Here is a 25,705-nt window from a genome sequence, read left to right as displayed (position 1 = left end):
TATAGTTACGTGGAAATTATGTTAAAAACTGCCGTTCAAACCGAAAAGATCTTCATCTTTATTTCCTGAAAAAAAAAAAATAAAGTTTCCATTTCTGAAACAAACAAGAAAAGTTTGATTAAAAGAAGAACCGCTTAATTAAAATTATACGAAAATATTGCCCGTTCATTTCAAGTGGCTCTGCTTGTAACCGGTGATAAGCAAAAACGTTCTCAAGGAAGATTCCCTACAATTTTCTTTAAAAAAAATCCTAATTTGAATCCCAGAACTCGTTTCTCCTCTCGCCCTACATCAAATCAACCAGTAGTAGTTTATACATTTTTTACTATGTTTTGCTGACACGAAACTCCGTTAGTTTCCAGGGACAATACACATAATCAGAAACACGTGGGAGAGAATCAGTTTCAAAACACAAACCTGCCAGGTTCTCCTTTGTTTATGTTTCGTCAGTTTCTTTTTTTGGCAATCTAAACGTGCTACTACAAACGAAAGATTGCCCTTTTTTTATTTTGTTGTGTTTTATGAACATTACTCGGTACTACTTGAGAATAGTGGTCCCGGTGCGCGCACTCGCGTACTAGCGCATCCGCGCTAGCTAGTCATGACTAGTCGATCCTTACTTTGTGTTTTTGTGTGTTATTTACTTTGTTTTAAAAAATTATTTACTTTGTGTTTTATTTACTTTGTTTAACAAAAATTGGCGATCCTTCGGTATAGGTACCGGAAGTAGCTTTGTTTACATTTCTGAAGATAACAAAAACCCTTTTTTCCTACCCCTAACACAAACCCTAACCCCCCATATATATAAAAAAAAACACTTTCTTGAAATGTATCCGGTACCTATACCGAAGTTACGTCCCAAAATTATTTACTTTGTGTAAAAAAGTTATTTACTTGGCTAGGTAGTCGTAGGGTCGACTAGTCACGACTAGCTAGCGCGAGTGCGCGCACCGGGACCACTGTACTCTGTTTGTTGTGATGCAAATATTTGTTTTAAATAAGTAATTAATGGAAACATTTGTACTTATCAAATTTATTAATTTCATAATGATTTTATAACTGCGTTCTCTTCCACCGAGGTCGACTTTGCCTTTCATCCTTTCGAGGTCGATAAAATAAGTACCAGTTACGCACTGGGGTCGATGTGATCGACTATCTTGCTGCACTAAATTTCAGGCTTTGTGCCTAGAGCAGAAAGGATTATAACTGCGTTCTAAGTTAAAATACAACCATGATCAACTTTGCTTTTACATCCATCGCGATCGATGAAATGTATCGATGCAGGTGGAATGGCAGAATTATAAGAACGTCTGGTCAGGTCCCTTACGGTTTCTTTTCTGGCTATTTGCATTCAAATTCTGCCATAGCTTTAAAACTACACTTGAGAGTGTAGGCAGTTATTCTCAATAAAGGTCCATGTATGGTTCTTGGCGTGTGTGGTGTGGTGGGTCCTTGTAAGAATTTGTTATTAAAGTTTGTATGTTTGCAGCGTGGAAGGTGTTTGTAAGCCAACCCGGCCAAAACCGGCTCTGACTCTGTAGTACGAATGTCTTGTTTTCTTAGGTTTTGAATTAAAATATTCCACCAAGCCTTAGTCACAATTTACGTTCCTAACACTAGCTTAATGATAACTAAGTCATTTTACTAAATCTTTAGTTATATTTAAAATAATTGAAAGAAACATGGAGCATCTCAAAATAAATACAGTAGCAAAAGGGTTAAGAAACACACAAAAGCCGTTCGATTCACTTCAACATTTAAATTTAATTTGTCAAAATATTTTCGTCGCTTTGAGACCGCGACCTGTTCACTGACAAAACTTCACGGTCTCAAAGCGACGAAAATATTTTGACAAATTAAATTTAAATGTTGAAGTGAATCTAATGGATTCTCCTCCTTCTTCTTCTTCTTCTTCTTCTTCTTCTTCTTCTTCTTCTTCTTCTAGTAGCTCTGTTTAGTTTTGGGCCGGAGGCCCAATTAGCCCTCCACAGGAGCAAACTGAAAGGTCTGCACGGACTGCAGCTTTTAAGCTAGTGTTTATAATAAAAGATCCTTCTCTTTTTATTTTCTCTTATCATTAGAATGTCCCAGACAATGGCAATAAAGATACCTGTTCCAAGGAAGAAGAAATGGCAAAAAACAGAGCACAGTTTTACACCATTTGCTCATAAATCCAGGAAGATGGGTTTCTACAGTGGAACCCTTCGGGGCAATCATGTGGTCGTGGAATATTCCGGGGATGCCTATGATTTATATACAAAGGTTAGTAGGTTCAACTTCTGATGTCTTATCATCATCATCATCACTATCTCTTTCCTCTTTTTTTTTTACTTGTTTCAGTCATTTTGACTGCGGCCATGCTGGAGCACCGCCTTTAATCGAGCAACTCGACCCCAGGACTTATTCTCTGTAAGCCCAGTACTTATTCTATCGGTCTCTTTTGCCGAACCGCTAAGTGATGGGGACATAAACGCACCAGCATCGGTTGTCAAGCAATGCTAGGGGGACAAACACAGACACACAAATATACACGCACATACATATATATACATATATACGACGGGCTTCTTTCAGTTTCCGTCCACCAAATCCACTCACAAGGCCCTGGTCGGCCCAAGGCTATAGTAGAAGACACTTGCCCAAGATGCCATGCAGTGGGACTGAACCCGGAACCATGCGGTTGGTAAACAAGCCACTTACCACACAGCCACTCCTGCGCCTAGGTCATTATTATCATTATGCATCATCAGAATACCCCATCTCACCCCACCAGGTGTCAGATTAATTTATGAGTATATTAAGCAGTTGTCCCACGATGCCACTAGTCGAAGGTCTCCAATGCTAATCTAAGTATGCTGTTGTTATGTATATCTAGGGGCTCCAGTGCATTGTTTCGCCCAGGGACCTATAATGTTATGAAGTCAACCCTGCCTTTGCCATCAATATCATCAACACTTTATAATGGTGTTGACACTGAAATTCAACTTTAAAAGTACTGATGCTGGTACCACATAAAAAGCACTGGTGCTGGTACCACATAAAAAGCACTGGTGCTGGTACCACATAAATAGCACTGATGCTGGTACCACATAAAAAGCACTGATGCTGGTACCACATAAAAAGCATTGGTGCTGGTACCACATAAAAAGCACTGATGCTGGTACTACATAAAAAGCACTGGTGCTGGTACCACATAAAAAGCACTGGTGCTGGTACCACATAAAAAGCTCTGGTGCTGGTACCACATAAAAAGCACTGGTGCTGGTACCACATAAATAGCACTGATGCTGGTACCACATAAAAAGCATTGGTGCTGGTACCACATAAAAAGCACTGATGCTGGTACTACATAAAAAGCACTGATGCTGGTACCACATAAAAAGCACTGGTGCTGGTACCACATAAAAAGCACTGATGCTGGTACCACATAAAAAGCACTGGTGCTGGTACCACATAAAAAGCACTGGTGCTGGTACCACATAAAAAGCACTGGTGCTGGTACTACATAAAAAGTACTGGTGCTGGTACCACATAAAAAGCACTGGTGCTGGTACCACATAAAAAGCACTGATGCTGGTACTACATAAAATGTACTGATGCTGGTACCACATAAAAAGCACTGATGCTGGTACTACATAAAAAGCACTGGTGCTGGTACTACATAAAAAGCACTGGTGCTGGTACCACATAAAAAGCACTGGTGCTGGTACCACATAAAAAGCACTGATGCTGGTACTACATAAAATGTACTGATGCTGGTACCACATAAAAAGCACTGGTGCTGGTACCACATAAAAAGCACTGGTGCTGGTACCACATAAAAAGCACTGATGCTGGTACTACATAAAAAGCACTGGTGCTGGTACTACATAAAAAGCACTGGTGCTGGTACCTCATAAAAAGTACTGGTGCTGGTACCACATAAAAAGCACTGGTGCTGGTACTACATAAAATGTACTGATGCTGGTACCACATAAAAAGCACTGATGCTGGTACTACATAAAATGTACTGATGCTGGTACCACATAAAAAGCACTGATGCTGGTACCACATAAAAAGCATTGGTGCTGGTACCACATAAAAAGCACTGATGCTGGTACCACATAAAAAGCACTGGTGCTGGTACTACATAAAAAGCACTGGTGCTGGTACCACATAAAAAGCACTGGTGCTGGTACCACATAAAAAGCACTGATGCTGGTACTACATAAAATGTACTGATGCTGGTACCACATAAAAAGCACTGGTGCTGGTACCACATAAAAAAGCACTGGTGCTGGTACCACATAAAAAGCACTGATGCTGGTACTACATAAAAAGCACTGGTGCTGGTACTACATAAAAAGCACTGGTGCTGGTACCTCATAAAAAGTACTGGTGCTGGTACCACATAAAAAGCACTGGTGCTGGTACTACATAAAAAAGCACTGGTGCTGGTACTACATAAAAAGCACTGGTGCTGGTACCACATAAAAAAGCACTGGTGCTGGTACCACATAAAAAGCACTGGTGCTGGTACCACATAAAAAAGCACTGGTGCTGGTACCACATAAAAAGCACTGGTGCTGGTACTACATAAAAAAGCACTGGTGCTGGTACCACATAAAAAAGCACTGGTGCTGGTACCACATAAAAAAGCACTGGTGCTGGTACCACATAGAAAGCACTGGTGCTGGCACCACATAAAAAGCATTGGTGCTGGTACCACATAAAAAGCACAGGTGCTGGTACCACATAAAAAGCATTGGTGCTGGTACCACATAAAAAGCACTGGTGCTGGTACCACATAGAAAGCACTGGTGCTGGCACCACATAAAAAGCATTGGTGCTGGTACCACATAAAAAGCACAGGTGCTGGTACCACATAAAAAGCATTGGTGCTGGTACCACATAAAAAGCACAGGTGCTAGTACCACATAAAAAGCACAGGTGCTGGTACCACATAAAAAGCATTGGTGCTGGTACCACATAAAAAGCACAGGTGCTAGTACCACATAAAAAGCACAGGTGCTAGTACCACATAAAAAGCACAGGTGCTGGTACCACATAAAAAGCATTGGTGCTGGTACCACATAAAAAGCATTGGTGCTGGTACCACATAAAAAGCACAGGTGCTAGTACCACATAAAAAGCACAGGTGCTGGTACCACATAAAAAGCACTGGTGCTGGTACCCCATAAAAAGCACTGGTGCTGGTACCACATAAAAAGCACTGGTGCTGGTACCACATAAAAAGCACTGGTGCTGGTACCACATAAAAAGCACTGGTGCTGGTACCACATAAAAAGCACTGGTGCTGGTACCACATAAAAACACTGGTGCTGGTACCAACATAAAAAAGCACTGGTGCTAGTACCACATAAAAAGCACTGGTGCTGGTACCACATAAAAAGCACTGGTGCTGGTACCACATAAAAAGCACTGGTGCTGGTACTACATAAAAAGCACTGGTGCTGGTACCACATAAAAAAGCACTGGTGCTAGTACCACATGAAAAGCACTGGTGCTGGTACCACATAAAAAGCACTGGTGCTGGTACCACATAAAAAGCACTGGTGCTAGTACCACATAAAAAGCACTGGTGCTGGTACCACATAAAAAGCACTGGTGCTGGTACCACATAAAAAGCACTGGTGCTGGTACCACATAAAAAGCATTGGTGCTGGTACCACATAGAAAGCACTGGTGCTGGCACCACATAAAAAGCATTGGTGCTGGTACCACATAGAAAGCACTGGTGCTGGCACCACATAAAAAGCATTGGTGCTGGTACTACATAAAAAGCACTGGTGCTGGTACCACATAGAAAGCACTGGTGCTGGTACCACATAGAAAGCACTGGTGCTGGTACCACATAAAAAGTGCTGGTTCCACGTAAAAAGCACTGGTGCTGGCACCACATAAAAAGCACTGGTGCTGGTACTACATAAAAAGCACTGGTGCTGGTACCACATAAAAAGTGCTGGTTCCACGTAAAAAGCACTGGTGCTGGCACCACATAAAAAGCACTGGTGCTGGTACTACATAAAAAGCACTGGTGCTGGTACCACATAAAAAGCACTGGTGCTGGTACCACATAAAAAGCACTGGTGCTGGTACCACATAAAAAGTGCTGGTTCCACGTAAAAAGCACTGGTGCTGGCACCACATAAAAAGCACTGGTGCTGGTACTACATAAAAAGCACTGGTGCTGGTACCACATAAAAAGTGCTGGTTCCACGTAAAAAGCACTGGTGCTGGTACCACATAAAAAGCACTGGTGCTGGTACTACATAAAAAGCACTGGTGCTGGTACCACATAAAAAGCACTGGTGCTGGTACCACATAAAAAGCACTGATGCTGGTACCACATAAAAAGCACTGGTGCTGGCACCACATAAAAAGCATTGGTGCTGGTACTACATAAAAAGCACTGGTGCTGGTACCACATAAAAAGCATTGGTGCTGGTACTACATAAAAAGCACTGGTGCTGGTACCACATAAAAAGCACTGGTGCTGGTACCACATAAAAAGCACTGGTGCTGGTACTACATAAAAAGCACTGGTGCTGGTACCACATAAAAAGCACTGGTGCTGGTACCACATAAAAAGCACTGGTGCTGGTACCACATAAAAAGCACTGGTGCTGGTACCACATAAAAAGCATTGGTGCTGGTACTACATAAAAAGCACTGGTGCTGGTACCACATAAAAAGCACTGGTGCTGGTACCACATAAAAAGCATTGGTGCTGGTACTACATAAAAAGCATGATGATGCTGGTACCACATATAAAAAGCACTGGTGCTGGTACCACATAAAAAAGCACTGGTGCTGGTACCACATAAAAAGCATTGGTGCTGGTACTACATAAAAAGCACTGGTGCTGGTACCACATAAAAAGCACTGGTGCTGGTACCACATAAAAAGCATTGGTGCTGGTACTACATAAAAAGCACTGGTGCTGGTACCACATAAAAAGCACTGGTGCTGGTACCACATAAAAAGCATTGGTGCTGGTACTACATAAAAAGCACTGGTGCTGGTACCACATAAAAAGCACTGGTGCTGGTACCACATAAAAAGCATTGGTGCTGTACTACATAAAAAGCACTGGTGCTGGTACACATAAAAAGCACTGGTGCTGGTACCACATAAAAAGCATTGGTGCTGGTACTACATAAAAAGCACTGGTGCTGGTACCACATAAAAAGCACTGGTGCTGGTACCACATAAAAAGCATTGGTGCTGGTACTACATAAAAAGCACTGATGCTGGTACCACATAAAAAGCACTGGTGCTGGTACCACATAAAAAGCACTGGTGCTGGTACCACATAAAAAGCATTGGTGCTGGTACTACATAAAAAGCACTGGTGCTGGTACCACATAAAAAGCACTGGTGCTGGTACCACATAAAAAGCACTGGTGCTGGTACCACATAAAAAGCATTGGTGCTGGTACTACATAAAAAGCACTGGTGCTGGTACCACATAAAAAGCACTGGTGCTGGTACCACATAAAAAGCATTGGTGCTGGTACTACATAAAAAGCACTGGTGCTGGTACCACATAAAAAGCACTGGTGCTGGTACCACATAAAAAGCATTGGTGCTGGTACTACATAAAAAGCACTGGTGCTGGTCCACAATAAAAAGCACTGGTGCTGGTACCACATAAAAAGCACTGATGCTGGTACTACATAAAAAGCACTGGTGCTGGTACCACATAAAAAGCACTGGTGCTGGTACCACATAAAAAGCATTGGTGCTGGTACTACATAAAAAGCACTGGTGCTGGTACCACATAAAAAGCACTGGTGCTGGTACCACATAAAAAGCACTGGTGCTGGTACCACAAAAAAGCATTGGTGCTGGTACTACATAAAAAGCACTGGTGCTGGTACCACATAAAAAGCACTGGTGCTGGTACCACATAAAAAGCATTGGTGCTGGTACTACATAAAAAGCACTGGTGCTGGTACCACATGAAAAGCACTGGTGCTGGCACCACATAAAAGCACTGGTGCTGGTACCACATAAAAGCACTGGTGCTGGTACCACATAAAAAGCACTGGTGCTGGTACCACATATAAAAGCATTGGTGCTGGTACTACATAAAAAGCACTGGTGCTGGTACCACATAAAAAGCATTGGTGCTGGTACCACATAAAAAAGCACTGGTGCTGGTACTATACAAAAAAAAGTACTGGTGCTGGTACATACATAAAACAGCTGGTGCTGGTACCACATAAAAGCACTGGTGCTGGTACCACATAAAAAGCACTGGTGCTAGTACCAACATAAAAAAGCACTGGTGCTGGTACCCATAAAAAGCACTGATGCTGGTACCACACCATAAAAATATACTGGTGCTGGTACTACATAAAAAAGTACTGGTGCTGGTACTACATAAAAAAGTACTGGTGCTGGTACTACATAAAAAAGCACTGATGCTGGCACCACATAAAAAGCACTGGTGCTGGTACCACATAAAAAGCACTGGTGCTGGTACCACATAAAAAGCACTGATGCTGGTACCACATAAAAAGCACTGATGCTGGTACCACATAAAAAGCACTGATGCTGGTACCACATAAAAATCTTTGGTGCTGGTACCACATAAAAAGCTTTGGTGCTGGTACCACATAAAAAGCACTGGTGCTGGTACCACATAAAAAGCTTTGGTGATGGCACCACATAAAAAGCACTGGTGCTGGTACTACATAAAATATACTGGTGCTGGTACCACATAAAAAGCACTGGTGATAGTACCACATAAAAGTACTGGTGTTGGTGCATGGGTCAGGCTGAATTCGTTGTGGCAAATTTCTATGGCCAGATCCCTTCTTGTCATCAGCCCTTCTCTATTTTCTAGCAAGGTAATATTTCCCATGCTTGAAAATACATCATTAATCAAACATTTGGCTAATCAATATTGTACATTTCAGGGATGTTTTGGAAAAGGTTCGTTGTCTCGGAGTTTACCTGAGTTTCAAAATCTTCAACCAGTAATTGATATTCCAAAGGACAATGAATTGATCCAACTCAAGATTATGAAACTCAGTAGGTAAGGGCCAAAGTTGTTATCTTTCCCCTACACACACACACACACACATATAGACAGACAGACAAAAGAGCACCATATAAGGGTGATCGTTGACAGAGCAGCTAACCGGCTTCTGTGCCAGTGGCACATAAAAGGGTACCATTCGAGTGTGATCGTTACCAGTGTCACCTTACTGGCACTTCTGCCCGTGCTAGTAGGGTGCCAAGAGCACCATGCAAGTGTGATCGTTGCCAGAGCAGCCAACTGGCTCCGTGCAAGTGGTACATAAAATGGAACCATTCAAGCGTGATCGTTACTGGCACCTGTGGCGGTGGCATGTGTAAAAAGATTCTCGCGAGGTCATTGCCAGTACCGCATGACTGGCCCCTGTGCCGTGGCACGTAAAACGGCACCATTCAAGCGTGATTGTTACCAACGTCGCCTTACTGGCACCTGTGCCGGTGGCATGTGTAAAAAGATTCTCGCGAGGTCATTGCCAGTACCGCATGACTGGCCCCTGTGCCGTGGCACGTAAAACGGCACCATTCAAGCGTGATTGTTACCAACGTCGCCTTACTGGCACCTGTGCCGGTGGCATGTGTAAAAAGATTCTCGCGAGGTCATTGCCAGTACCGCATGACCGACCCCCGTGCCAGTGGCACGTAAAAACACCCACACATTCTCGGAGTGGTTGGCGTTAGGAAGGGCATCCAGCTGTAGAAACTGTAGCCTGGTGCGGCCGTCAGGTTCACAAGTCCTCAGTCAAAATCGTCCAACCCATGCTAGCATGGAAGGCGGACGTTAAACGATGATGAAGATGATGATGATGATGACAGACATGCACATTATATCAGTAGGTAGGTAGATAGATAAATTGTTGTATACAAATACACACACACTTTTATATATTTACAAACCAAATGACATATTTACAAACTCAATTACATATTTAATCTATTTCTAACTCATCTAGATATTTTACTCACCTCAAATGGAAAAAATGTGTATCAAATGATGACTTGTCTATATTGGATGATGAAGATGATGATGGTTCTGGTGATGCTGAACATAAAGTTGTGCCTGACGAACCAACTGAATCCTCTGTTGGAGCTAAAACAGATGAAACCATTACAAAATATTCCAAAGACACCAAACCGTTGTCCCAAGTGAGTGGAAATATCTTTAGCATTGAGTAGAGGTATGTAACAGCTGAGTGGTTTACAGAGTGACAGAGTTCTCTCACCTATGTGGGGGTTACGCACTGGGGTCAATGTAATCGACTTAATCCCTTTGTCTGTCCTTGTTTGTCCTCTCTGTGTTTAGCCCCTTGTGGGTAGTAAAGAAATAAGAAAGGATTATTATTATTGTTATTATTATTGTGGCACGTAAAAAGCACCATCCGATCGTGGCCATTTGCCAGCCTCGTCTGGCACCTGTGCCGGTGGCACGTAAAAACACCCACTACACTCATGGAGTGGTTGGCGTTAGGAAGGGCATCCAGATGTAGAAACACTGCCAGATCAGACTGGGCCTGGTGCAGCCTTCTGGCTTCCCAGACTCCAGTTGAACTGTCCAACCCATGCTAGCATGGAAAGCGGACGTTAAACGATGATGATGATGATGATGATAATTATCATTATCATTGCTATTATTATTATTACTATTATTATTATTATTATTATTGTTTTTATTATTACAGGTAAATAAGAACATTCCTTTACATCCATTGTGTAAAATTGATGAAGATGCTGCTAATGTTTTTGTGGTTGACCAACGTCGACTGAAATCAGAAACTGTAGAAGACAATTCCAGGAGATCCACCCAATGGTTACCCTCATTGAAACAAGACCCTTATTCTATGGGAGAGGTTCTTCTACTTATATATGAAGAGGTAAGCAGGAGAAAAGTCTGTTCTTTATTATTGTCCATTATCTAAGTGAAGTTTACCTCTGAATGTGTATAGCATGTGTCTGTGTGTAGTTATGTGTAAGACATGTCAGTTTTGTGTGTTTGTGTGTAACAGACCCTGCAGGACAAGTGAGACCATAACCCGTGGCCTCTACCTGGGATGTAGCCAGTCCACTTATGCATACCTTTCCTTCTTGGGACACAAAACTCTACTTGTGAAGACCTGTTGAGGCAAGTGAAAATCCAAAATCAAAATCAAAATCAAAATCGATCAGCATCAATGGAAATTGCAGCTGTGATACCAGTGCCAGTAGTATGTAAGAGAACCTTCTGAACGTGGCCATTGCCAGCGCCGCCCCGACTGGCCTTGTGCCGGTGACACGTAAAAAGCACCATCCGACCATGGCCGTTTGCCAGCCCCGCCTGTCACCTGTGCCGGTGGCACGTAAAAAGCACCCACTACACTCACGGAGTGGTTGGTGTTAGGAAGGGCATCCAGCCATAGAAACATTGCCAGATCAGACTGGGCCTGTTGCAGCCTTCTGGTTTCCCAGACCCCAGTTGAACCGTCCAACCCATGCTAGTATGGAAAGCAGATGCTAAACGATGATGATGATATGTATATATAGTGTTGATGAGGATGATTGATGATATATACGTATATATCATCAATCCTACCTCTGCTGGTGACAAAGGGCCTCTTGCTCAGAGTAAAAGGTAGACTATATGACGCATGTGTACAAACAGCCATGCTACATGGCAGTGAAACATGGGCCGTGGCTGCTGAGGACATGTGTAAGCTTGCAAGGAACAAAGCCAGTATGCTCTGCTGGATGTGCAATGTCAGTGTGCATACACAACATTGTAAGTGCCTTGAGAGAAAAGTTGGACCTAAGAAGCATCAGATGTGGTGTGCAAGAGAGACAACTGCGCTGGTATGGTCATGTGGTGCAAATGGATGAGGATGTTTTACAAAAACATGGATATGAGAGGAAAGTTTTTAGCTTGAGGTTTTATTTAAAATTCAATATGAGCTCCAGATGTTGGCACCAACTTCTTGTGACACTCAGGAATTGTGTCAACTGATTTCACCAGAAATTCTTGTAGATATAGAAGAAGATACAACTTCTCGTATTTGCTATTTAACTTCTTCCAAAGTCTATGCTTTTGTATAGTAGGCTTGATCCTTTAACCAAATGGATGAGGATAGCTGTGTGAAAAAGTGTCACACCTGAGCGGTTGAGGGAAACTGTAAAAGAGGTAGACCCAGGAAGACCTGGGATGAGGTGGTGAAGCAACGACCTTTGAACATTAGGCCTCACGGAGGCAATGACTTGTGACCGAGACTTTTGGAAATATGCTGTGCTCGAGAAGACCTGGCAAGCCAAGTGAAACCATAACCCGTGGCCTATGCCAGGGTTGTAACCAGCCCACTTAGGCATACCTTTCTTTCATTGGACACTAAACTCTGCTTGCGAAGACCTTTTGAGGCAAGTGAAATCAAAATTCTTGAGTCACTCAGGAATTGTGTCAACCGATTTCACCTGAAATTCTTGTGGTATAGAAGAAGATACAACTTCTCGTATTCGCCGTTTAACTTCTTCCAAAGTCTATGTTTTGGTATAGTAGACTTGATCCTTTAACCAACTCCAAAGAAAGAAGTCACAGGGTGTTAAGTTGGAACTCTGTGCTAGTGGAGCACTAAGAGCACCATCCGAACATGCCTCATAGATCTTATTCAGCTATGTTTAAACTTGAAGTTATATCATATGCTGAAGAGCATGGTAATAGGGCCGCCAGAAGAAAATTTGATGTTGACGAAAGCAATGTCAGGTTATGGAGAAGAAATAAAGAGGAAATTAAACAGATACCAAAGATAAAGAAGGCAATAATAAAGGACGTTACCGTATACATTTTTACAAACCAAGGACATTATATAGACCTCCTTGATTCAAGTCAGAGAAGGGGTGCGTATTATACACAAGGTTTGGGTTTTTCAGAGGTACAGTCCCCTAAAAATCCCCTGTGTATTATACTCAAGGGCGGACTATATTTGAGGATTTATGGTACTCCCTCGTAAGACTTTTATAAAACTCTTCTGATTGTGCATTTATTAATTTGTCCACCTACCCTATCCTCACAATCATTCTCCCACTCTCTCCACATTTTCTAGTAAATCTGGTATTACTTCAAATGCATGAGATATATATATACATCTTTTATAATAATAAAAGTGAAAAATTCTGTCTGTCCGGCTGGGATCCCTGCGTCTCAAACTACATTTGCTCTGCATAGACATGTTATACTTTTTTGGAATCGGAATGATCCCGGGATTTTAAATCTAGCCTTTGTTTGGTTCTTGAGCATCCAGCATTGGGATCTGATTTAAAAGCATTTGGGTTGCTGTTTCTAGTAAGTAGAGCTTGGCTGATTCACACCATCTTGGTTGGTGTTTCTCAGATGACGTCAGAGATCAAGGAGGTAGATAAATGACATTCACTTCGTTAATTATATGTCAAGATAAGAACTCTGAGACAAATTAGCCAACATTGGTGACAGCTACGTCCACATGTATGTGGGTGAGACCGCAAGCTTTAGTTCGTTCTTACGATTGCAGGCACGGTAGCGCGGCGGAGCTCCCGGCGACTGGGGCAGGCCTGTCGCTGGCGGCCCCGGCACGTAGACAAGTGGGGAACGGAAGGCGGTGCGAAGGTGGCGGCCACCGTGGGGGCTGACGGACGTCTGCGGCAGCATCACGGCCAAAGCTGGGGGGCATACACCTACTGGCTGCTAAACCCTTAATATAGTTAGAATTCAACTTGGGACTGGAACAATAGAATGATTGCATTACAGAATTAATTCTCATCCATCCTTAATTTCTGATCAAACTCCACTGGGGCATAGAATCATCAAGGACGCATTATAGTCATGCTATTTAGCTTGGCTTAGTTTTGGGGTTGCGGGCCAGTTAGCCCTCCGCAGGAGCTATCCCAAGTGTCTGCACAGAGTGCAGCTTTCAAGATTGTTCAGGAATAAAATTATTTTCCCTTTACCCTTTTACTTGTTCCAGTCATTTGACTGTGGCCATGCTGGAGCACCACCTTTAGTCGAGCAAATCGACCCCAGGACTTATTCTTTGTAAGCCTAGTACTTATTCTATCGGTCACTTTTGCCGAACTGCTGAGTTACGGGGACGTAAACACACCAGCATCGGTTGTCAAGCGATGTTGGGGGGACAAACACAGACACAGACACACACACATATACATATATATACATATATACGACGGGCTTCTTTCAGTTTCCGTCTACCAAATCCACTCACAAGGCTTTGGTCGGCCCGAAGCTATAGTAGAAGACACTTGCCCAAGATGCCACGCAGTGGGACTGAACCCGGAACCATGTGGTTGGTAATATAAATTTTTTTTTGTTTCTTTCCTTAGGCATTTTTTCTGACATACGGTCTTGGTTGTTTACTTGTCAAGGATAATCAAGGTGTAAGTAAAACCATATTTTATATCATTTTATAAATCAATTAATAAACCTGTCTATTATTTACATTTGTTGGATATTTGTCCTCATCTTGTTTGTTGTTAACACAACGTTTCAGCTGATATACCCTCCAGCCTTCATCAGGTGTCTTGGGGAAATTTTGAACCTTATTCCTAAGGTATGTTGTTGTTGTTGTTATTATTATTGTTATTATTATTATTCATTTAACGTCCGCTTTCCATGCTAGCATGGGTTGGACAGTTTGACTGAGGACTGGCGAACCAGATGGCTGCCCCAGGCTCCACTCTTGATCTTGCAGAGTTTCTACAGCTGGATGCCCTTCCTAACGCTAACCACTCCGAGAGTGTAGTGGGTGCTTTTTACATGCCACCAGCACGGGGGCCAGTCAGGCGGTGCTGGCAACGACCTCGCTCGAATGTTTTTACATGTGCCAGTAAGGCAATGCTGGTAACGATCACGCTCGAATGGCCGTTGCCAGCACCGCCTCGACTGGCTTCTGTGCCAGTGGAACATAAAAAGCACCATCCGAACATGCCGATGCCAGCCCCGCCTCGATTGGCTTCTGTGCCGGTGGCACATAAAAAGCACCATCCGAACATGCCAATGCCAGCGCCGCCTTGGCTGGCTTCCGTGCCGGTGGCACGTTAAAAGCACCAACCAATCATGGCCGATGCCGGACTCCCCTGGCACCTGTGCAGGTGGCACGTAAAAAGCACCCACTACACTCGCGGAGTGGTTGGCGTCAGGAAGGGCATCCAGCTGTAGAAACACTGCCAGATCAGACTGGAGCCTGGTGCAGACCCCGGTCAAACCATCCAACCCGTGCTAGCGCGGAAAACGGACGATGATGAATGTACAAAATACTGCTATAGTTGACTATTTCAACTTCAAATGGAATCATTGAACTTCGCTACTATCAGCATAAAGAATGATTCACTAAAATTTTACATTCACTGCAACTACAATTTTATAAAATGCTTATAAATGAATTAAGGTAGAGAGGGTATTAAGAGCACCATCCAAATGTGATCGTTGCTAGAGCGGCTCTCTGGCCCCCGTGCCAGTGGCACCTAAAAGACACCATTCAAGTGTGATTGTTACCAGCATCGCCTTACTGGCACCTGTGCTGTTGGCATGTGTAAAAAGATTCGAGCAAGGTCATTGCCAGTACCGCCTGACTGGCCCCCGTGCTGGTGGCACGTAAAAGCACCCACTACACTCTCGGAGTGGTTGGCATTAGGAAGGGCACCCAGCTGTAGAAACTCTGCCAGATCAAGATTGGAGCCTGGTGCAGCCATCTGGTTCTCCAGCCCTCAGTCAAAATCGTCCAACCCATGCTAGCATGGAAAGCGGACGTTAGATGATGATGATGATGAGAACTTATTTTATCAGTTTCTTTGGCGAAACAGCTAAGTTACACAAACATAAACACACCAAAACCCATTGTCAAGTGGTGGTGGGTGGACAAACACAGGCCCAAAGACAAACACACACACACACAGATGTATACACACATATATACATACATACATACACAACAGGCTCCTTTTAGTTTCCATCTGCCAGATCCAATCACAAGGCTGTATAGTCAAGGACACTTGCCCAAAATGTGACACACAGTGGGACTGAACCTGGAGCCATGTGGTTGGGAAGCAATCTGCTTACCATACAGCCACACCTATGCCTATACTCTTTTACTCTTTTACTTGTTTCAGTCATTTGACTGCGGCCATGCTGGAGCACCGCCTTTAGTCGAGCAAATCAACTCCGGGACTTATTCTTTGTAAGCCCAGTACTTATTCTATCGGTCGTTTTGCCGAACTGCTAAGTGACGGGGACGTAAACACACCAGCATCGGTTGTCAAGCAATGCTAGGGGGGGGGGGACAAACACAGACACACAAACACACGCACACATACATATATATATATATATACACGACAGGCTTCTTTCAGTTTCCGTCTACCAAATCCACTCACAAGGCATTGGTCGGCCCGGGGCTATAGCAGAAGACACTTGCCCAAGGTGCCACGCAGTGGGACTGAACCCGGAACCGTGTGGTTGGTTAGCAAGCTACTTACCACACAGCCACTCCTTTAATAATTTTTCCCTTTTTTTTTTTTCCTGCTGTTGCTGTTTTAGAATCCACTGAAGATTTCTGAAATGTGGAAAAAACTCTACAAAAACAGGTCTGACTTTCTTCCCAATTACATTGCTTACCATTATTACCGAAGCCAAGGATGGATCCCCAAACCTGGAATTAAATTTGGATGTGACTTCAGTAAGGCTTTTATTACTATTATTTTATTGTATTTGGAATATTAAATTTCTAAATCTCTCATAGAGATATGTACGGTGGTGGGGTGATAGAATGGTTGTATACTGTCAATCTAACGTGAACGTGACAGTAGGGGGTTACACCACCGCTGTTTAGCCCTAGGAAGCATCGACGCCTCCTGATGGCTTTGACACATTTTTCCTGTGTCCTTATAGACATTTACAAAGGGGAGACAAACACCGTCTCCCCTTCGTAAATGTATATAAGGACACAGGAAAAATGTGTCAAAGCCATCAAGAGGCGTCGATGCTTCCTAGGGCTAAACAGCGGTGGTGTAACCCCCTACTGTCACGTTCACATTAGATTGACAGTATACAACCATTTTATTGTATTTATTATTCTTTTATTCTTTCATTTGTTTCAGTCATTTTATTGTAGCCATGCTGGAGCACCACCTTAGTCAAAGAAATCGGCCCTTATTTTTCATAAGCCTAGTACTTATTTTATCAGTCTCTGTCAAACCACTAAGTTACAGGGATGTAAACATACCAACATCGGTTGTCAAGCAATGGTGGCTGGACAAATACTTACGCAAAGAGACACACATAAGCATATATATATGTGTGTGTGTGTGTGTGTGTATATATATATATATATATATATATATATATATATGTATGTATATATATATGTGTGTGTGTGTGTGGGTATATATATATATATATATATATATATATATATATAATTATCAGTAATAATATAGGGTGAAATTAATTAATTTGGAATAATCATTAATTTCACCAAGTAGATTTCGGCATGTAAAAGCCCCATTCGAGGAAAGTTTAAGTAATACTAAGTAATTAAGGGTTTAGCAACGATTTGCCTCACCACACACTGAATTTAGAAATAGCAGTGAAAGAGTTATAGCTATTCTTTCTACTAAAAGGGAGATCTCAGTAAAACCACAGCACTTGAAAGGCAAACACAGACAGGCAAGAGAGAAAGAAATGACGACAATAGATCATACAATATTAAGTCACCTACGGACGTACATTTCGAAATTAAGTTTTAGGAAAGCATAAGAATTAGATAATTATGTCTTACCCAACTTTTTTTCTCATCAGCGTAGGACACTACAATTATGAATAATTGTATATTAAATTTCGAGGTACTAGAAGACATCATCTCAACTCAGTATCGGTGATACTGGTAACGGCTTTAGCTCGCTCTGATACTGAGTTGAGATGATGTCTTCTAGTACCTCGAAATTTAATATACAATTATTCATAATTGTAGTGTCCTACGCTGATGAGAAAAAAAGTTGGGTAAGACATAATTATCTAATTCTTATGCTTTCCTAAAACTTAATTTCGAAACGTACGTCCGTAGGTGACTTAATATTGTATGATCTATTGTCGTCATTTCTTTCTCTCTTGCCTGTCTGTGTTTGCCTTTCAAGTGCTGTGGTTTTACTGAGATCTCCCTTTTAGTAGAAAGAATAGCTATAACTCTTTGACTGCTATTTCTAAATTCGGTGTGTGGTGAGGCAAATCGTTGCTAAACCCTTAATTACTTAGTATATATATATATATATATATATATCACCATGACCAACTAGGCTATCAGATGTTGCTACACATCGCTGGTCACAATGCGCTTCGCATTGTTTTAGCCTTCATATGACGCCACCCCGCTGGCTAAGCGAGCGGGCCAACAGAAGAAAGACTGAGAGAAAGTTGTGGCGAAAGAGTACAGCAGGGATCGCCACCACCCCCTGCCGGAGCCTCATGGAGCTTCAGGTGTTTTCGCTCAATAAACACTCACAACGCCCGGTCTGGGAATCGAAACCGCGATCCTACGACAGTGAGTCTGCTGCACTAACCACTAGGCCATTGTGCCTCCACCATATATATATATATGCAGTGCCGTTGGTGTTGTATCACTGTTGCAGGTGATAGATGGTGCTGACGTGGACATTGTATGCTTTCGCAACGACCAGAACATGCTGCCCTGCTTGCAATCGGCCAATAGCTTGTTCTCTCTGTGCTGCTGACAATCGGGTCATACCTGATGCGTCCAAATTACAAATGCCAGGAACACGGTTCAAATCGATTTTTATACCCATAACTTCCACGAGATGCACGTGCTTTTTGGTTTTCGTGACAATTGGAGTCTGAACAGCTCCCAGCTGGCAAGTGCCATGTCAAACCATCCAACCCACGTCAGCATGGAAACTGGACATTAAATGATGATGATGATGTTGATGTTATTGTTGTGGCACGTAAAAGCACCATCCGTTCGTGACCGTTGCCAGCCTCGCCTGGCCCCCATGCCGGTGGCACGTAGAAGCACCATCCGTTCGTGGCCGTTTGCCAGCTCCGTCTGGCACCTGTGCGGGTGGCACGTAAAAAGCACCCACTACACTCACGGAGTGGTTGGCGTTAGGAAGGGCATCCAGCTGTAGAAACACTGCCAGATCAGACTGGGCCTGATGCGGCCTTCCGGCTTCACAGACCCCAGTTGAACCGTCCAACCCATGCTAGCATGGAAAGCGGACGCTAAATGATGATGATGATGATGATTATCACTATCTTTCATCTCTCTCTCTCTGTTTCTCTATTGTCTTCCCTTGGTTGTGTTTCAGTTCTCTACAAAGACGGTCAGTTATTCTACCACGCCACTTATTCTGTGTTAGTATTGATGGTAGAAGAAGGGTCCCTGGAAGAAGACCCTCGATGGTCAGTCCGAAATCTTGATTGGATGACACTGGCCGGACTTGACCGAATGAACGAACATGTCAGTAAAGTAAGTGTTTATCTTAATTTACTTTTTTTTTTCTTTTACTTGTTTCGGTCATTGGATTGTGGCTATGCTGGGGCAACACCTTGAAGGGTTTGGCTGAACAGATCGACCCCCAGTACTTTACAGTCTGGTACTTATTCTGTCAGTCTCTTTTGCCAAGCTGTTAAGTTACAGGGATATGTTAGTTAGTTAGTTAGTTAATTTTGGCTCAAAAGCAAATAGCAAGGCCATGTAGGGGGACATGGAGTTATGTACAGGGTGGTGTTCATGTAAAGAGTTCAGGCCACTTGAGGTCAAGGGAGACTTTGAACCGAGCGGTCATCAGCATCTTCACCATCTCATCCGGCAGCTTGTTCCACGGATCCGCAACCCGGACGGAGAAAGCTCCTCTCCTTCGATTGAGAGAGGTTACACTTTCCGCTTATGATGTTGTGAGTGAGAATGAGATCACCACGGCGGCGGCGTTTTTCTAGAGAATAAAGGTCGAGCGTCTTCAGCCTTTCTTCATAAGACAAATTTTTGAGACCATGAACCATGCGGGTAGCCAGCTTCTGGACTCTTTCGAGATGCTGTATGTCTTTGAGGAGATAAGGAGAAGAGGCTTGAATCCCGTACTCCAATATGGGTCTCACCAGCGTGACATAGAGTGGTCACAAAACAACACCATTTGTCAAATGGTCATAGGGACAAACAGAAACTGAACCTGAATCCTTTTGGTTGCTAAGCAAACTTCTTAGCCACACATCCTTGGCCCCCTTTTTTAAGCCCTTTAATAACCTAACTTGAGCATCACTTTTCCTTGTAGGGATACAAAAGGGAAGGTGATGCCCAAGTTAATTATAAACACAACAGGAGTGAGACTGTGCATGACCTAGAAATAGTAGCTAAATCTCCCTCAAATCACACCCTAGTATTTTTAACATTAGACAGATACAGTAACTGATAAAACCCTAAATGCCCCCTAAAAGGATGGGATGATCACCACCAGAATGCTTTTGATCATGGGTCTTTTCAATCAGGGCTGACCTAGGGTTAAACAGCAATTAGAAACTTTGAATGTTCTAGTCCCACCATCAACATTTCTCACACTATTATATTATTATTCATCCTAATAAAGGATGTATATTTCCTCATATCTATATACACACATCATCATCATCATCATCGTTTAACGTCCACTTTCCATGCTAGCATGGGTTGGACGGTTTGACTGAGGGCAAGCTGGCAGAATCGTTAGCATGCCGGGCAAAATGCTTAGTGGTATTTCGTCTGCCATTACGTTCTGGGTTCAAATTCCGCCAAGGTCAACTTTGCCTTTCATCCTTTCGGGGTCGATAAATTAAGTACCAGTTATGCACTGGGATCGATATAATCGACTTAATCCGTTTGTCTGTCCTTGTTTATCCTCTCTGTGTTTAGCCCCTTGTGGGTAGTAAAGAAATAGGTTTGACTGAGGGCTGGCGAACCAGATGGCTGCACCAGGCTCCAGTCTTGAGCTGGCAGAGTTTCTACAGCTGGATGCCCTTCCTAATGCCAACCACTCTGAGAGTGTAGTGGGTGCTTTTACGTGCCACCGGCACGGGGGCCAGTCAGGCAGTACTGGCAACGACCTTGCTCAAATCTTTTTACACATGCCAACAACACAGGTGCCAGTAAGGCGATGCTGGTAAAGATCCTGCTCGAATGGTGCCTCCTACATGCCACCGGTACGGAAGCCAGTTAGCCACTCTGGCAGCGATCACGCTCGGATGCTGCTCTTAGCACCCTACAAGCAAGGGGCACAAGTGCCAGTAAGGTGAAGCTGGTAACGATCACACTCGAACGGTGCCTTTTATGTGCCACTGGCACAGAAGCCAGTTAGCTGCTCTGTCAACGATCACGCTTGTATGGTGCTCGTGCCCGTCATCGAATTTCACTTTGATTTTGATTTTGATTCCACTTGCCTCAACAGGTCTTTGCAAGCAGAGTTTAGTGTCCAAAGAAGGAAAATGTATGCGCAAGTGGGCTGGTTATGCCCCTGGCATAGGCCACGAGGTTATGGTCTCACTTGGCTTGCCGGGTCTTCTCAGCATATTTTCAAAGGTCTCAGTCACTTGTCATTTCCTTGGTGAGACCTAAAGTTCAAAGCATGGGTTGGACGATTTGACTGAGGACTGGCGAACCAGATGGCTGTACCAGGCTCCAATCTGATCTGGCAGAGTTTCTACAGCTGGATGCCCTTCGATGATGATGAAACTGGCCGGCTGGCAGAATCACTTGCATGCCAAGCCAAATGCTTAGCAGCATTTCATCCATCTTTATGTTCCGGGTTCAAATTCTACCGAGGTCGACTTTGCCTTTCAATATTTTTGGGGTCAATAATTAGGTACCAGTTGAACACTGGGGTCGACTCATCCCCTCCCCTAAAATCGTTGCCCTTGTGGCAAAATCCGAAACCGTTATTTGGACATCGAAGTATGTTGTTTTTTTTGTTTTACTTTCACTTTCTGTTCTAGCAACTGATGTTTTGTTATGTGATAAAACCCAAGGACATTTCCGAAGAGGAACTGCTCTCACCAAACTGTATCTCCAGGTTTAAAGTTCAGGTTTGTAACTTTCCATTTCTTATGTTTTATTCTTTCAGGCATCATTGGACTGTGACCAAGCGGGGACACTGCCAACCTTCTCCATTTCCCAAGCAAGGCAGTAGCCAGATTTATCTTGATATTATGTTTTGAATTAAGTCCCACTGCATGGTACATTGGGAAAGTGTCCGCTACTATCAAGCCAGGTGGAAGCACATGGCCTAGTAGTTAGAGCAGTGGACTCGCAGTCGAAGGATCACGAGTTCGAATCTCAGACCGGGTGATGTGTGTGTTTATGAGCGAAACACCTAAGCTCCACGCGGCTCCGGCAGAAGGTAATGGTGAATCTTCTGCTGACTCTTTCGCCACAACTTTCTCTCACTCTTTCCTCCTGCATCTTGCAGCTCACCTGCAACGGACCGTCATCCCGTCCAGGTGGGGAACCTATACACCAAGGAAACCAGGGAAACTGGCCCTTATGAGCCAGGCATGGCTCGAGAAGAAGGAACAGCTATCGAGCCAGACAGATCAAAGCCTTGTAAGGGGATTTGGTTGATGGAAACAGTTATGTGAGACCCTCATCCACTTGTATGTTATTGGTTGGCACTGTAATATTCTTGTTGCCACTATTATGTTGTGGTGGTGTTCCGCATCCTATCTTTCACTCGTCTGTCATCCTATTGCTGATAGCTCCGCAAGACAATGACAATATCTGGCCTAAAATGTTCTACCTGTTTTATGTTAAAACTGACCAGATCAGGCTTCTCACAGCTACCCAACAATGTTATTCAGATCACACAGCTCCCATGACTTTCGGAAACATTTTTTCACGCTCAGAGTTGCTGAAGCATGGAATAAACTGCCTGCGTCAGTTGTTGACTGCCATGACACTGCATCCTTTAAGGCCCTCATGCTTTCCGAAATCCGCCGAAACTACACCTGATTATATATACACTTTAGATGAGTTGTAGTGCACCTGAGCACTGTACACAATTATTATTATTATTATTATTATTATTATTATTATAAACAATCACTTCATTGAAATCTCAAAGCTGTGAGATAATGAATAAATAATTAGGACATTTCCGAGTGAAATCTGAATGCTAAATGGTTAAATCACCAGCAATCAATAAAAGATCAGTTGAGGAAATGTTCATAATGGTTGTGATGTATGCTGGTTTTCTCCCAGAACAGTTATAAGGTAATTCCATATCATTTTACTTTGATTTTGTTGAATAGGCATAGGAGTGGCTGTGTGGTAAGTAGCTTGCTTACGAACCACATGGTTCCGGGTTCAGTCCCACTGCATGGCACCTTGGGCAAGAGTCTTCTACTCTAACCTCGGGCCGACCAAAGCCTTGCGAGTGGATTTGGTAGACGGAAACTGAAAGAATCCCATCGTATATATGTAGGCGCAGAAGTGACTGTGTGGTAAGTAGCTTGCTTACCAACCACATGGTGCCAGGTTCAGTCCCACTGCGTGGCACCTTGGGCAAGTGTCTTCTACTATAGCCTCGGGCCGACTAAAGCCTTGTGAATGGATTTGGTAGACAGAAACTGAAAGAAGCCCATCGTATATATGTATATATATATGTGTGTGTGTTTGTATGTCTGTGTTTGTACCCCCAACATCGCTTGACAACCAATGCTGGTGTGTTTACGTCCCCGTAAACTTAGCGGTTTGGCAAAAAAGACCGATAGAATAAGTACTAGGCTTACAAAGAATAAGTCCTGGGGTCGATTTGCTCGACAAAAAAGCCGGTGCTCCAGCATGGCCACAGTCAAAATGACTGAAACAAGTAAAATGAGTAAAGAGAGGACAATCTGTCCAGCTCTGTTTTCATTTTTACTTTCACCTCTTACTCTTTTACTCTTTTACTTGTTTCAGTCATTTGACTGCGGCCATGCTGGAGCACCGCCTTTAATCGAGCAACTCGAACCCCGGGACTTATTCTTTTTGTAAGCCCAGTACTTATTCTATCGGTCTCTTTTTGCCGAACCGCTAAGTAACGGGGACATAAACACACCAGCATCGGTTGTCAAGCAATGCTAGGGGTACAAACACAGACACACAAACACACACACACATACATATATATATATACATACATACGACGGGCTTCTTTCAGTTTCCATTTACCAAATCCACTCAGAAGGCTTTGGTCGGCCCGAGGCTAGAGTAGAAGACACTTGCCCAAGGTGCCACGCAGTGGGACTAAACCCGGAACCATGTGGTTGGTAAACAAGCTACTTACCACACAGCCACCCCTGTCATTACTATAATAATTATTTCTCTGTTTCTCTTTTTCAAGGAAATCTTAATGTCTCGGTGGATATCAAGTCAAGACAGAGAGAAGAAGAACGAAAAATTGCCCGAAGAATTTCCTTGACCCAGCTTTAATCTTAAAGACAAATAAAAGCTTTATTAATTTTTCAGTAGTCTTTATTGTTAAGTTATTTATTCACTTCTTTGAGATCTTTTCGGTTTGAACGGCAGTTTTTTCTAGCGGTGTCATATGAAATTGTCACCCATAATTATAACCCTAGTATCAATCTATTGCATTTCAATCTGTTTTAGGGTTAGGGGTGAGAGAAGGGTATCTTTTTTTCTTCATAAATGTAAATAAACCCAATCTGTTTCTTAAATGAGGGACATATTCATACGGCACAGAATGCTGTTTACCTCAATGGACGTCATTGATTGGTTGAAATTGCAGAAATTGAAGAAAAAAAAACAACAAATATCTTACAAGCTATAGAATTTTCTCAATAAAGCCAAGAGAAAAACATGTTTTATAAACACATTCTACCAGTATACGAAGTTTAAAATTTTTTAGTTATCTAGAAATTATGTTAAAAACTGCCGTTCAAACGGAAAAGATCCTACCTTTGTGTACATGTGGCCATACGGCTAAGAAGGTTGCTTTCCAGCCACATGGTTTTGAATTAAGTCCCACTGCATGGTACATTGGGCAAGTGTCCGCTACTATCGAACCAGGTGGAGGCACATGGCCTAGTGGTTAGAGCAGCGGACTCGCAGTTGATGAATCGCGGGTTCGAATCTCAGACCGGGCGATGTGTGTGTTTATGAGCAAAACACTTAAGCTCCACGCGGGTCCGGCAGAGGGTAATGGCGAACTTCTGCTGACTCTTTCACCACAACTTTCTCTCACTCTTTCCTCCTGCATCTTGCAGCTCACCTGCGACGGACCAGCGTCCCGTCCAGGTGGAGAACCTATACGCCAAGGAAACCGGGAATCCGGCCCTTGTGAGCCAGGCATGGCTCGAGAAGAAGGAGCAACTATCAAGCCAGAGAGATCAAAGCCTTGTAAGTGAATTTGGTTGATGGAAACAGTTATGTGAGACCCTCATCCGCTTGTATGTTATTGTTTGGCACTGTAATATTCTTGTCGCCACTATTATGTTGTGGTGGTGTTCCGCATCTTATCTTTCACTCGTCTGTCATCCTATTGCTGATAGCTCCGCAAGACAATGACTTTGAAGTGTCTACCTTAACAATAACTTGAACTCATATATATCATGTAACTGACACTGACTCCAACTGCATCGGAGAACAACTCTCCTACTACTGATCTCCTACAGCAACTGACT

General features: G+C 43.2%; 1 protein-coding gene across 1 annotated transcript; it reads left to right on the top strand.

Annotated features, from left to right (window-relative positions):
* Positions 1 to 175: 175 nt before the first annotated feature.
* Positions 176 to 24,529, top strand: LOC115229212 (tRNA-splicing endonuclease subunit Sen2). The gene is made up of 10 exons (XM_029799604.2): positions 176 to 424; positions 2,082 to 2,262; positions 8,928 to 9,046; positions 9,999 to 10,191; positions 10,725 to 10,916; positions 14,377 to 14,430; positions 16,589 to 16,727; positions 19,369 to 19,529; positions 22,022 to 22,111; positions 24,406 to 24,529. Exons 2-10 carry the CDS (start codon positions 2,083 to 2,085, stop codon positions 24,481 to 24,483), a joined length of 1,206 nt encoding a protein of 401 aa, XP_029655464.1. The 5' UTR covers positions 176 to 424; position 2,082; the 3' UTR covers positions 24,484 to 24,529.
* Positions 24,530 to 25,705: the final 1,176 nt, after the last annotated feature.

Source organism: Octopus sinensis, unplaced genomic scaffold (assembly GCF_006345805.1).
Source record: "Octopus sinensis unplaced genomic scaffold, ASM634580v1 Contig12100, whole genome shotgun sequence".
Taxonomy (NCBI): Eukaryota; Metazoa; Mollusca; class Cephalopoda; order Octopoda; family Octopodidae; genus Octopus; species Octopus sinensis.
The sequence above is the reverse complement of the archived record's forward strand: the minus strand, read 5'-3'. Positions and strand labels throughout refer to the sequence as shown.